The sequence below is a fragment of the Rousettus aegyptiacus genome, unplaced genomic scaffold (assembly GCF_014176215.1).
Source record: "Rousettus aegyptiacus isolate mRouAeg1 unplaced genomic scaffold, mRouAeg1.p scaffold_m13_p_9, whole genome shotgun sequence".
In the NCBI taxonomy this organism is placed as follows: domain Eukaryota; kingdom Metazoa; phylum Chordata; class Mammalia; order Chiroptera; family Pteropodidae; genus Rousettus; species Rousettus aegyptiacus.
In genome coordinates, this window is record NW_023416312.1 from 101475834 (window position 1) to 101490655 (window position 14822).

The 14822-nt window shown below is 42.5% G+C and overlaps 1 protein-coding gene and 1 long non-coding RNA gene across 2 annotated transcripts in view; one reads left to right on the top strand and one right to left on the bottom strand.

Moving 5' to 3' along the window:
- Positions 1-4603, top strand: part of LOC107504329 — a 71653-nt gene extending 67050 nt beyond the window's left edge. Inside the window, exons 8-9 of the long non-coding RNA XR_001595462.2 lie at positions 2826-3032; positions 3982-4603. This is a non-coding gene — a long non-coding RNA (uncharacterized LOC107504329). The remainder of the gene's footprint in view (positions 1-2825; positions 3033-3981) is intronic.
- F8 (coagulation factor VIII) overlaps positions 1-13027 on the bottom strand; it is a 110457-nt gene extending 97430 nt beyond the window's left edge. Inside the window, exon 1 of the mRNA XM_016133454.2 lies at positions 12707-13027. Coding sequence (XP_015988940.2) covers positions 12707-12852 — 146 coding nt within the window. The 5' untranslated portion in view covers positions 12853-13027. The remainder of the gene's footprint in view (positions 1-12706) is intronic.
- Between the last annotated feature and the right edge of the window lie 1795 nt (positions 13028-14822).

Below are 14822 nucleotides of genomic sequence, written 5' to 3' on the forward strand. Positions count from 1 at the left end.
TGAAAATTGCTAATTTGGAAAATCGGTGACCTACAGGGATTGAAATTGTTTTCAGTTTTTTTTTGTATTGTGATAAGACACACAGTACATAAAATTTGCTATCTTAAACACTTCAAATGTATAACTCAATGATAATAAGTACATTCATATCGTTGTATAACCATCACCACTATCCACCTCCCTCTTATCTTGCAAAACTGAAACTCTACATCCATTAAACAGTAACTCTCAATTCCCCGCTCCCTCGGTTCCTGAAATGACCATTCTACTTTCTGTTTCTGATTTTGAATACTCTTCAGTATCTCATATATGTAGAACCAAACAGCATTTATCTTTTCGTTACTGGCTTATTTCTCTTAGCATAAAGTCCTCAAGATTCATCTATTTTATAAAATGTATCAGAATATGCTGAATAATATTCCATTCTATGTATATAACTCATTTTGTTTATCCATTCATCCGTCGATAGACACTTGGGTTGTTTCCATGTTTTAGTTACTGAGAATAATGCTACTATGTACACGGGTGTACGAACACCTCTTCAAGCTCCTGCTTTCAATTATTTTGCATATATACCCGAAAGCAAAATTAATGGATCATATGGTAATTTTTAAAAAGTTTTTGAGAAACCACCATACCGTTTTCCACAGTGGCTACACCATTTTACATTCTCACCAACAGTACACAAAAGTTTCGATTTCTCCAAGCCCTTGTCAGCACTTATTTTGTTTGTTTTTAGTACAATAGCCATCCTAACAGAGGAGAAGTGCTATCTCTTGTAGTTTTGACTTGCACTTCCCTAATGATTAGTGATATTGGGCATCTTTTCATGTGCTTATTGGTCATTTGTATATCTTCTTCAGAGAAATACCTAATTAAGTTCTTTAACTATTTTTTTACCATATTTAAAAAAATTGTTTTCAATTACAGTTGACATTGAATATTATTTTCAGGTGTGCAGTATAGTGGGTAGACATTTATATAACTTATAAAGTGATCCCCCTGATAAGTCTTGCACCCACCTGACACCATATATAGTTATTGCAATATTTTTTACTATATTCCCTGCACTGTATTTTATATCCCCGTGACTGTTTTTATAACTGGCAATTCGAACTTCTTAATCCCGTCACCTTGCCCCCCTAGCTCCCCAACCCCCTCCCCATCTGGCAACCATAAATTTGTTCTCTGTTATCTATGAGTTTGTTTCTGTTCGGTTTGTTCTTTTTTGTTTTTTAGCTTCCACATAGAAGTGAAATCATATGGTCTTTGCCTTTCGCTGTCTGACTTTTTTCACTTAGCATAATACCCTCTAGGTCCATCCATGTTGTCCCTTTGCCCGTTTTTGAATCAGGTTGTTGGCTTTCTTGTTTTTGAATTTTGAGGAGTTCTCTGTATATTCTAGATATTGATCCCTTATCAGGTATTTGATTTGCAAATATTCTCTCCCATTCTGTGAGTTCTTTTTTTTTTTTACTCTATTGATAGTGTCTTATGATGCACAAAAATTTTAAAGATTTTAAGTCCAATTTGTCTCTTTTTTCTTTTGTTGTCTGTGCCTTTGTTATCTTATCCAAGAAATCATTGCCAAATCCAGTGTAATGAACCTTTTGCTGTTTTCTTCTAAGAGTTTTATAGTATTAGTTCTTATATTTAGATCCATTTTGATCCATCTTATTTCTTTAATCGATTTTGAGTTCATTTTAATATGCACTCTAGGTAAGGGTCCAATTCCATTCTTTTATACATGGATATAAGTTTCCCCCACACCACTGTAGAAAAGACTGCCTTTTCTCATTGAATGGTCTTGAAACCTTGTGGAAAATCATTTGGTGGTTTATTTCTGGACTCTTTTTATTCTATTGGTCTACACGTCTGTGTTTATGCCAGCACCATGCTGTTTTGATAACTGTAGCTTTGTAGTAAGTGGTGAAATCAGGAAGTGTGAGCCTTCCAACTTTTTTCTGTTCCAGGAATGCTTTGGCTATTCAGGGTCCCTTGAGATGCCATATGAATTTTAGGATGGGTTTTTCTGTTTCTGCAAAAAACATTAGGATTTCGACAGGGATTGCCTTAAATCTGTAGACAGCTTAGGTGGTACAGACACCTTAACAATGTTAAGTCTTCCAATTTACAAACTGGGATGTGTTTCCATTTACTTATGTCATATTTAAATTCTTTCAATAATGTTTTGTAATTTTTAGTTTACAAGTCTTATGCTTCTTTGGCTGAGTTTTTCCGATGTGTTTTATTTTTTATGCTGTTGCAAATGGAACTGCTTTCTTAATTTCTTTTTCAGATTGTTCATTGGTAGCATGTAGAAATGCAGCTCATTTTTGTGCATTGACTTTGTATCCTGCTATTTTTCTGAATTTATTAGTTCTAACAGGTTTTTTTTTTTGGTTGTTATTTTTGGAATCTTAAGGGTTTTCTACATATAATATTGACCCTATCATCTGCAAACAGAGATCATTTTGCGTCTTCCTTTCTGATTGGGATGACTTTTTAAATTTCTTTTTCTTGTCTAATTGCTCTGGCTAGGACCTACAGTACTCTGTCGAATAAAGGTGGGAAAAGTGGGCATCCTTGCCTTATCCCTAATTTTAGAGGGCAAGCTTTTAGTTTTTTGCCATTGAATATGATGCTCACTATGGGTTTTCCACAGATATCTTTATTATGCTGATGTAGCTTCCTTCTATTCCCAGTTTGTTGAGCGTTTTTATTATGCAGTGGTGTATAATTTTGCCAAATGCTTTCTATGCATCAATTGAGATGGCCGTGTATTTTTTCCTTTATTCTATTACTGTTGTATATTATATTGATAGATTTTGTATATCGAACCACATCAATGCTGCCCAAATGGACACATGAATGGAGGAGCCATGGTGGACGCTGCAGATGGGCCCAACATCATGGACTCGCCATGGCTGACCTAGCCACTGCTGCTGTGAACATCCAGCTTGCCAGCAACAGAGACAAACAATCAGCCTCTTTTTTGTCAGCAATCCTCAAGGAAACCATCCACACACTTGGTGAGTCTCATTAAGCACCAGTAAACTTCCCCCAATAAACTTACGGCATGCGTGTGCACACACGCGGCATGCACATGCACACACACAAGGCAAACAATCCTTTAAAATATTGTGCTTAAAAAGTTATAAAATCACCCAAGGAAGCACAGAAGTTGTCAGTCGTTGAACGATGTTGGTGGGAACCTTTGTTCCCGCGCCGCGCTGTCACACCCGTCCCTGATGGCGAGAAGCGTGTGGCCAGGCCGCCCCCACAGGCGCGGCGAGCCGGGCGCCGCTCGGAATCACTGGGGACGGAGGAGGCACCAGGCGCCTCCCAGCGACAGGGGACCCGTGGGGCCGAAAGACGCCTTCCGGGGACACACGGCGACTCTCCCCCCTACGCCGCCCGGGAAGCGCGGGGGCGAAGGTGGGAACGTGCATCCAGGTGCGCGTCGGGGCGGAGCCCGGGGGGTCCCCGAGTTTGCGCCCCCGGCGCTCTGATGGGGGGCGCGGCCCGGAGACGTTCGTTCGAACCGTTCCGGGGGTGGCGCCCGCCACGCGCGCACACACAACCCCGAAAGGTCGAGAGGAGAGGAGGGGGGCGGACGGGGCAGCGGCGCACGGAGGCGGCTCTGGGGGCCCCGGGCGATGCCCAGGGCGGGGCACGAAGGGTCCGCGGGGGAACGGGGGACGCGGCGCCCTGCGGAACGCGGCAGGGGCTGCGCGCGCCTCTCGGCCGTTCCCGGCTCGGCACGCGAGGGCGGCTGGAGGCGCCGGGGGACACCGCCAGCCTCGGGCACACACGGGGACCCGGACGCCCTGCGCGGGACCTGGCGCGGGCGGGCCCCCACGGCGCGGACGCCGCGCGGCGTCTGCAGGGCGCCTGGGTGCAGGCGGCGAGGCCGCGGGGCTCGGGGGCGGCGGCCCGGGGCCTCCCCTCCCACCCAGCCTGCGTTGCACTCCGTTCCAGGGGTTCCGGGACACCCCAGCAAGCACGCAGCAGCGGGAGCGCCGCCAACCCGAGGCCGTGACAAATTTCCTCCTGCACTGGCGGAGGGCCAGAGGCCAGAGGCCTGATGAGACAGCTCTTCCAGTAACAGGAGCGGACTTCCGGAGGGGGTGGGGGGCCCGCAATCTCCCCAGGGCGTGAGGCAGCCGGCGAGCAGCTTGTCAGAATCACGTCTCATCCATTGCTGCCACGCTGCCAACTGCGCTGAAGACCACAGCAGGCCACGTGGGGGATCCCCGCTGACCCGCTGCTGGAGGAGGAAAAGCCTGCGCCTCGCTGGCCGATGGGTCAGCCCGATGCGCAGGTGCAAGGCCAGAACTGGCCGTTGCTCTGCAGCCCCACTCAGCAGGGGCCTGGACACACAGCGGTGAACTAGAACCGCGCACGGGGCCAAACTCTGACCATCGCCGGTGATTGTCCGCTTTATGTAGAAAGAGAAATGGCCCCAGGTTCCAACATTTACAGACTAATGGACAACGGCAAATGGCTTAGCCGTCTGGGCAGGAGCCTAGAAGGAAAATACTAGAATATCAGGGCCAAGGATGGCTGAGGTCAAGGGTTGTTAGTGAATGGGCACAAAGTAGAAAGATCTTCCTGTCGTATGTTAATGCCACTTGGGAGCATCTGCCACGGAAGAAGCACAAAGTGATAACGTGGGTGAAATGACAAGCAGTTAACGTCAGTGGGCCCCTGCACGGGCCACCGCAGGCCTAGCGAGCTGTGAGCTAAGTGCCTGCAGTGGCAGGGACAGACTTTATGCGTGGACACGAAAGTGCGGGTTCCCACTGGCTAAGGCAGGTCTAGCTCGTGTTGTCCCTAAAAGTCCAACCTGTCAGCAGCGGAGACCGGCATGGTAGTGTCTGTCACGGAGGTCAGCCATTACTCGGTGGCAAGGTGACTGCATTGAAAGTCTCTCACACTAGAAAGGATAGCTCTTCATTCTGATAGGAAGAGAACTTTTCAGGCAGGTATGAGCCTTTCCTGTCTGCGGGGCCTCAGCTAGCACCACCACCTGAAGGCCAACAGAGGGCTTGACTGGCTGGTGTGGGATCTCAGGTAACATCCTGTCAGACCAGGGCACCCACTGTACAGCAGAGGACATGCTGGAGTGGGCCCATGGCTGTGCTGTCTGTTGGCTTCATCACGTGCCGTCCCACCCAGAAGCTTCCAAGCCAAGCAGTGGCATGACGTCTAATGCACAGGTAAAGCTCCAGCTCGTGCTGGGCCCCTTGAGGGTACAGGGCCAAGCTCCAAGCTGCTGTATGGACATTAATTCAATGATGGTTGTGTCCCCAATAAAAAGAATACATGGATTTAGGAACCCAAGAGTGGCAGCAAAGGAAACTGATTACCATCACTCCCCGTGACCCACCTGGGGAGTCCGAGCCACCCCTCCCTGCAGCTCTGGGCTCGGCAGTCTAGAAAGTCCCCACAGCAGATACACAAGAGTCTCACTGACTCAGAAGCTGGGAGTGCCACCTGGGCACCTGGGGCTACTCGTAGGTACCAAAGCAGCAGCAGGCCAGATGTGGAGCCCCGGGGCATGATCACCAGGGAGGGCATTGTCACACGGGGGGGCGGAGGGGAGGTAGGCAGGAATGTGCCGCATCCACGGACACCCATGCCACCTGAGGGGCACAGCACAATGGCCACTGGGACCTGGAGACGCTGCCCCTGATACAGGTGAGGGCATGGAGGGTGGGGGCTGTGATGGGGACGGGGACGGGATGGTAGGGAAAGAACATGACACCCAGACCCTTGGCGGGGGCTGCTGGAGGACGGCCTTCAGCTGGGGTCTCTTCACAGGGCTGCCTGGCCCCGGGGTCAGGGGCCAAGGACCCCTCCCTTTTCCAAAGCTGCCCACAGGCATCCCAGGGCAGGCCACGCCCCTTCCCAGGGTAGCCTGCGCTTGACCAATCAGTGTGGAGACATAAAGGCCTGGCTGTGTTGGCCCAGCTTGGGACAATTCAGAAGGGCCTGGTCCTTCCAGCCCCAGAGCGCCCTGTAGGGTCGACCTGCACTGCAGCCCAGCGTCCGCTCTGCCCACCCCGCTTCTTTCCTGCCCTTCCTTCGCTTCCCAGGTGCGGGTCCCCAGAGTGCTCTGGATTGGCCCCCTGCACATTAACCTTAACCTGCAACATGGTTCTGGGGACTCACCCAGTGATATTAATTCATATTTAAATGTGCTCTAACTTCATCCATCTCTAAACATTTCCATGGCACTAAGCTTGGCGTAGACGTCCATGGCTTTCAGTCATTTAACCATATTATTTGATGCCTATGCCATTGAGTGCACGCCTCCGATCCGTCCCTTCGTCCCATCTCCTGGCCAGCATGAGACTTAGGCCCTTCCGCACTTTAACGCATCCCTACTTTGTTCTTTTTCCTCTTTTTCCCTTTCATCTCCTGGGTTCTGCTGAGTCTTCCTTACCCAGTTTCTCTAAAATTTCCATTCGTTTTTAACGAGACTCAGATCCATGCCCAAAGATAGGTATCTTGACACACACTAGCACAGTTTAATATGACTAAAACAAAAATACAAAACGCATAGCAACTGTTTACTAGAGCCAGAGCTTGGAAAAACAGGGACCAGGTTCAGAGTAGGCTTCTTTGTTCAAAGATACCTACTAGAAATTTCTAAGAGCATCAGCACCATCCAGGTGTGTGATTCAGTTCAGAGATGAGCCCATACAGGACTGTGTACAGCTCCCCGGGGGAGGCCTTTCCCACCAGAGTGAACATTTTCCACTGGAACAGAAGCACGTGATTTACGTGCCTGTCTCAGTTTCAGGGTGATCTGCACAGTAAGTGACAAAATGTTCCAGGGTTCACAGGTTTTATTCCTTCCTCACTTTGGGGAGTTTTTTGTTTGTGTATTTCCCTTAGGATTTGATATATAAATCTTGCCAAATATATTTGGCAACAATGTCCTTGACGTGAAATGTTCTTTCATTTTATCTAAAACCAATCAGAAAACCTATTATATTCCCTGACTCATGCTTAGAAGAAGTTGAGCAGCTGCAGGAACAGATAATATAAAACTGAATTTTCCCAGATGTTTATTTCAAACCTTGGCAGAGGTTGTCAGGGTGTGTCCAGAGTCAGCTCATCCTGTTAACCAGTATCAAAATAATCTAGACTATAAAACGGTATTGTCAAAATAAAAATCCTACCAACTTTTTCTTGGTAAATACATGCAACTGCCTACACAACAGGGGAATAGTAGATAACAAATTATTTTCTCCATTCAATTCAATTTTATACCACATGTTGTATGCTAGATGGAAGCCGTAATACGAAACAATACATGAAATACAATTTCTCAATATTAATTTTTAACAACACCAATATTAATGGATATGGGACTAATCATCTAGTTAGATACCAAGCTATTGACCATCTGGGCCTCTACTTCAGGGTCATTAACACTGCACAACTGCAGGCCATCTAAACTGTAGAAGGACCTGGGATCCCTACCTCATACCATACACATAAGTGAGATACCAGTAAACAGTGATCGCAATGACTAAAATACTGGCAGATGTTGTCCAGGATGTGTTGCAACTGGCACATTCACATGTTGTTGAAAGGAGTATAAAATAACAGCCATTCTGGAAATCCGTTGGCAGGCTCTTATAGAGTTCAACATGTATTTACCGTATGATGCAGCAGTTTCACTCCTAGATATTTAGCCAAAATAAATGAAAACAGATACCCACACAAAAACTCATACATGAATGCTCATAACAGTTTTATTTGTATTAACCCCCAAACTGGAAACAAACCAAAGGTCCACGTGACTGTGAATGGCAACACAAATAATGATCTAGTCCCATAATGGAGCAGTGATCAGCAGTAAAAAGTATAAAACTACTGCATACAACAACCTGGACGGATTTCCAAATCATGATGCTGAATATAAAAAGCCAGACACTGAAGAGTGACTACTGTATGATTCTACTGATATTAACATCTGGAAAAGTCAAAAGTGACTCTATGATTCCAGAAAGCACCTTGTTGCTTGGGGCCAAGTCAAGGTAGGGAGACTCACTGAAAAGCTGCAAGAGGGTCGATGTAAATGTTTTCATTGTTGAGTAGGGTGGCGGTTATATAACTTGTATGCGTTTATCAAAACTTATCAAACTGCACATTTAAAATCTGCATTTCATTGTATGTAAATTACACCTGTGGTAGGCAAAATTTTGTCCCTCATCACCTTTGGTGTTATGACCATGAATATGTTATGTTACATGGCAAAAAAAAAAACTTTGCAGATGGAATTATGGTTGCTAATTAGCTGACCTGGAGATGGGGAGATTAGTCTGAAATATCTGGGCGAGCCCAATGTAATCACCACGGTTCTTAAAAGTGGAAGAAGGAGGAAAAAAGGTCAGAGAGATGGAGTGGAAATTGAAGTCAGACAGATCCCAAGCATTAGGGAGAATTGATGCAGTCTTGCTAGTTTGAAGATGGAGGATGCTACATGAAAATGGAGAGAAGGAACTGAATTCCACATAAGCCTGGAAGTGGATTCTCCCCAGAGCCTCTAGTGAGGAGCACAGGCCTGTCAACACCTTAATTTTGGCCTGGCATGACCCCGAGCAGAGCACCTCGTTAAGCCCTGGATTTCTGGCTCACTGAAAGTGTGAGATAATAAACAGGTGTTTTTTCAAGTGGCTAAGTTTGAGGTAATTTTTTTACACAGAAATAGGAAACTAATAGGAGATTCAAAGTTGATTAAGTATTAAAAATAACTTGACAAGTAAATAAAAATGCAATTAAAAATCATGCCCCCAAGTGAAAGCAAAGACGATATTACAAACTATACTGAAAACAATGAAAAGGAAACTCTTCATACTGTAACTGATGGGATATGGAAAAGTTGACCTCAGAGAAAAATATATAGCATTAAGTGCCTTCACTATTAGAAACAAAGGATAAAAGAAAAAAGAACATATCACTTTTCCTAAGATATAAGAAAAAATACAGCATAATAAGCCAAAAGAAACTAAGAAGAGATCACTGATAAAAAATGAAACCTAAAAAATAAATATTAAAAGGTAACTAAGAAGAGCAAAGAAACCTAAAAGCTAATTTTAAAAGACCACCATCAACAACAAAATAGACAAATCCCTGGCAAACCTGCTCATTGATAAAACATAAATAGCAAAGATATAGAAACTTAAGAATGAGAAAGGGCACATAACTACAGATAATGTGGAGTAAAAGAAATTTATGCAGTGGCAATAAATTTGCAAAAATAAAGGAAATAAATTCCTGGAAAGGTATAAAATTATGAAAGTCAACTCAAAAAAAGTTGAAGCTTGATGTGACTAATTATCATAGAAGAGTCTGAAGATATTGCAAGTCACTTGGACCAAACGGATTCATAACTGATCCTTATCGTTCTTTTTTTTAAGCCCTAATGTGTTGACAATGACCACTGTCACCTCTTGTCTCAGGGAAGTGGTGCCCTCACCAATTATTTAACTTTCAAACAATAGATAATTCTAATGTTATCTGTGCCATTCCCAGTGATAGGAAAAGATGGCGCACTCACCAATTCATGTGATAAAGCCAATAAAACTTTAATGCCAAAATCTAATAATAATAGTAAAAAATGCTATAGATCGATCCCTCATAATAAAGGTACATAGTGTCTCAATAAATATTAATACATAGAATCTAGCAATAATGAAATTAATGTGAACATTAGATTGTACCCCCAAAATGTAAGGGTATTCAATGTCAGGAAATCTATTAACAATCTACTTGTCCACCAACGTATTAGAGAATAAAATTCATGTAATGCAAGATGCTGAGGTTATTTCTAATAAAAATTTTATGGCGAATGGGACTAGAAGTGATGAAGACTATCAAAAACAAACAGCAAATGTTATTATAAAAAGCAAAATATTAAGACTGTCAAGTAAAATCATGGAGTAGATAGGAATGCTCGTGTTCGCTGCTTTTACTTAACATTTTCTTGTATTTTCTAATAAATTCAATAAGAAAAAGTATGTACAACTGGCTATAAACACTGGAAAAGAGCAAAAATCTGTCTCATTTTGCTCATTTTGGATACAATTCAATACCCACAGAGACTCTAGAGTAAAATTACTAGAGTTAAAAAGAGAATTCAGTAAGGGAGCTAGAGTCAAGATGAATATACACAAACAGATAGCTTTTCTTTATTCTGATCCTAAATATCAAGAAATGGAAATAGGAGAAAACATTAACAATAGCAAAAACATTTATAAAATGCATAGGGGTAGATATAATAATAGAGTATATTAATAAAATTAATGGATAATTTTAATGAAATTCCGTTAGAATCACAACAGGGGTTGGCTCTTTTTAATTGGAAAACCATTTCATCGTTTTTACATGGAAGAATAAAATTCCTAAGAAATGCTAAGAAAGTGCCAAAAGAACAGTCATGATCGATTTCACTTATCAGAATATATTATAGAGCCAAATCAAATCAATATGGTATTGACATAATAAGATAAAAGGTGATTAGTGAAACAGCATAATGAATCCCAAAATAGATACTGATATGTATGAGAATTTTATATGATGGATGTTTGTTAAATCAGTGACAAAAGATGTATTATTTGATAAATGGTGCCATTGCAACAGGCTGTTGATCTGGACTGAAATAAACCTAGACTGATCCCACTCCCATACCATGTACAAAAGTAATTATGAGATGAATCGAAGCCATAAATGTAAAAAGCAAAACAATAGTTTTTTTGCAAGAAAATCTGAAAGAATACACACACAACCTTGATGTGCAGAAAACATTTTTTAACCCACACTGGCAACTCCAAAGCTATGAAAGGAAAGATAGATATATTTGACTATAAAAATTAAAAACTTTTAAAATAGAAGTTATAAATGAAATCAATAGGCGAACAATAGGTCTTGGGGGAAATTGCAATATACATTAGTATATTTAGTATAACAAAAAGTTAACGCTTGTAACAATAAAAGAGTTCTCAAAATTTTAAAAATGAAAGAGCCCAAAGAAATGGGCTGAACATATGAATAATCAAATCCCAAAATATAAATGCAATTGCCAACAAACATTTGAAAAGATGCTCAACCTCATCAGAAATAAAAGGAATGCAATTAAAGTACTGAGGCAGTATCAGGTCCATACATATTAGATTGGCAAACATTAAAAAGAAAGATAAAACTTATTGTTGGTGCAAATGCTGTGAGAAGGGCATCCCCGTACATTGTTGGTAGAACGTTTAAAGAGTTCAGACCTTTTTGGAAATTAAAACTACAAAGGAAATATTAAGTTCACTTCAGCAATATCTGTCTTGAGAATCTGTCTCATAGGCATAAAAGGACCAGTACGTAATGAGATACGTAATGAGAAAGGCTATAATGGCCAAAAAACTGGAACAATATAGAATCTTATATAGCCATTCAAAAGAATCAAATGAAGCTAGGCAAATTGACTTGGACAGAATTCTACTAAGTGTTAATGAGCAAGAAATGTGTTATCCCATTTTTTGTAAAAAAAAAAAAACCACCTTTATTTGTATATATATGTATATATGTGTGCATGAATATATCTTATTATCCTAGGGTTACCTGGCTGGGGATAAGTGAGAATGGGGCTAATGTAGAAGGAGGGTGAGGAGCCAAACAGAATGAAAATGACTGTAAAGTACGTATGGCATGACCCATTTAATATTTACATTGCCATTATATATGTATGGAGTTTAAATCTTTACAATTCACATTTCAAGAAAACAAAACAAAATTTAAAATAAATGATTTCAGCAGTCAACGTGATAAGCAAAGAGTAAATTAACAAAATAAACCTAAGTAAGTTAGGAAGAAGGAATGAAACAATTAAAGTAAAAGCAGAAATTGATAGAACCAGTAGATGGTTTCTGACAAGACCAGTAAAACTGAGAAACTTTCTGGAAATATTTTTGAGAGAAGGAAAGAGAACAAACATACTATAAGAATGCAAAAGTAGATATAACGACGGACACAGAACAATTTCACAATATCACAAGACTTATGTAACTTGACACCAATACATTATCAAATCTAAGAATAATTGCCTTCCAGGAAAATATATATAACCAAATTCGACTAAAGAAGAGGTAGAAAAATCAGAATAAATCGATAACCATAGATAATATTTAAAAAGTTATTTACTACTACTTTCCCCAAATGCAGCAGACTCCCAAAAGATGAAAAGTTGCTGAACTCATGGCTAATCCTATCCTTACACCAGAACTGGGCAAAGATCTCAAAATCATACCACATGCACACACAATAGAACTAAAGACGATGCTCGTGTGTAATATCAGTGGGATCTCATTGCCTGCTTCTCTCTAGGGAAGCTTTATTCTCTTATGATCCTTGCCTCTGCACCCTTCCTCTACTCCATACTCGAGTTTCCAGAGTGGCAGCATGCAACGATGAGAAACAATAGACAAAACAGAACAAATTATCAACGAATGGGTCAGATCTATGAAAAGGACAGGCAATTAGCATTTGTGCTAATAGCACAGATGCATGCATGCCTTACCTGGAAATGCTTTTTCGGGGCTTAACTAGCATCACGGCCATCCTAACCTGAAGTCTGCCCCCGTCCTCCCACCAGAGTCACACCCCCACAATCCTGGTTGGACCCTATAGAACGTGCCATTACCTTGTATCCACGTGCAGCTCACTGAGCAGCTCGCTTTGCGTGTAGTCCCAGGATAGTTCCATTGCGCCCAAGTAGTATCTTCTGATGGCACTAAAGCTGAATGGCAAAAGGCACAGAAAGAAGCAGGTGGAGATCTCTATTCGCATGGCTCTTAAGGCTAGAAAGTGTTCAACGGGAGAAACGAAAGATTAATTCTTCTCTAAAATATCTTCAGCTCCCGAGAGAAAAAAAAAAAGTACATTTTCTATGATTTAGTGAAAAGTCCCAAAATTTTTGTAGAGATGTGACAGCAGTAGCACTAAGCAGTAAAGGATAGGATTGCTTCCTTTTTGGCAGTGGGAAGCAGCCACAGGAAGAACTGAATAGGAAAAGGGAGGCTGAGCTAAAAAGCTTAACCCATTCACCTCTGAGAGCAATGGGGGCACAAGAGTTCTGCTTTAATCGGGATCTTTAAGGAAAGGAAGAGAGGGAAGGGAAGGTCAAGGTGAAAAGTAGCTTTCATTTGTACTCATATTCCTAGCTGAGTCCAATCCTCTACCTTAGTAGCAGCAAGAGAAACTCCAGATGCCACTGATGATTCTGGAATCCATTAGCATAAGCAAGAGGAACCAGTATTCTAATAGTGTCCCTACTTCTACCTTTGCCCCTCACACGGCCAACACGAAGTGACTTTTTAAAACTATAAAGCAGATCCTGTCACTCCTTTGCTCAGAACCCTCCACTGGCTTGTAATCTCACTCAGAGTAAAATCCTACATCTCTACCAGGGTCTAGAGCATCTGCCATGACCTCCGTGGTCTCATCTAACTCTGGTTCTTGACTCTTCCTTAAGATGCCAAGCACACTCTTACGCTGGGACTTCAGCACTATTTCCTCTAACTGAAACACTCTTTCCCCAGATCTCTACACGTTTCCACTCCCACACCTCCTTTGAGTCTTGGCTCAAATCTTGCCTTCGCAATAAGCTCACATATAGACATTTACACAGTCAGTTCTCTTACCACACGAGCACTCCTGACATCCCTCCTGGCTTCATTTTTCTGCATAGAACTCATAACCACCCAGAATGTATGTATTTATTTATCTTGCATTGTTGTTGCCTGATGCTTCTTAAGGTTGTTTACATTTGGCTCAGGTATAGAATATATTTACATAATGTGGACCCTGAGAGACAAGATATATATCAAGAAGGACTCCTGGTGGCTAACTGGGTTCAATTTTAAAAACAGAGCCTAGCATCCATTTCTAAACAGGAGCCTCTTAGGCAAACCACATTTTAGGGAGAAGCTTGCACTGAAAGCCTGCCTGCACTGTGTTCCTCTGACTGAGCCAACCCTTATGAAGCAGTTACTGGAATAGTGTTTCAACCAATAAGACTGAGGCTTTCCCCATCCAATTGAAGCTGAGCAGCTACATCAGCACCTTCACCGACCAATCAGAGCAGCTCCATTCTGACCAATCAAGACAGTGCCTTTTGGACCAATCAAACTGTGAGGATTTGGAGTCCATATTTGCATGAGGATGGGCCAATCAAGAACCAAGGGCTGAGACTTCTGTCTATATAAGCTCCCTTCAAGCTTGGAAAGCTCGCTTTCCCTTTCCATGGCTGGATCCGTAATAGATGTGGTGTTGGTGTGTTAATGGACCGGAGTGGAGCTGTCTAACCATGTAGGGGCCTGGGTCCAGGGATACCTGGTAGCAATGCTGCTTCAGAACTTAGCTGTGACACTGAGCTGTTCCTCAGCTGTGTTGTATCAGAGTTGAGCTGCTTGCACTGAATAGTTTCTTTCTTCACTGCACCCCCAAATTGGGGAGTCCTGTTGATGTTGAGTTGACACAAATGACGAACGACCTTGCATAGTTCAAACAGAGACCCTACTTGGGTTAATATCTATGAAGGAGAGTGAGGGCCTACCCAAAGGCCTCAAAGGACAGGAGCTAATAAGAAACTTAACCAGGGTTGCAATAAAAAATATTATTGAATGTCCAGTTCTGCATGGTTAAGAATGTTTATCCAGCTTGGAAAGAAGGGGGAGGAAGATTTTTGGGGTAAACATTCTCTGTCTCTGCCAAGCGCCAGGTTGCAGAGGTAAAAGCTAGCAGGCACCACGTGCTAG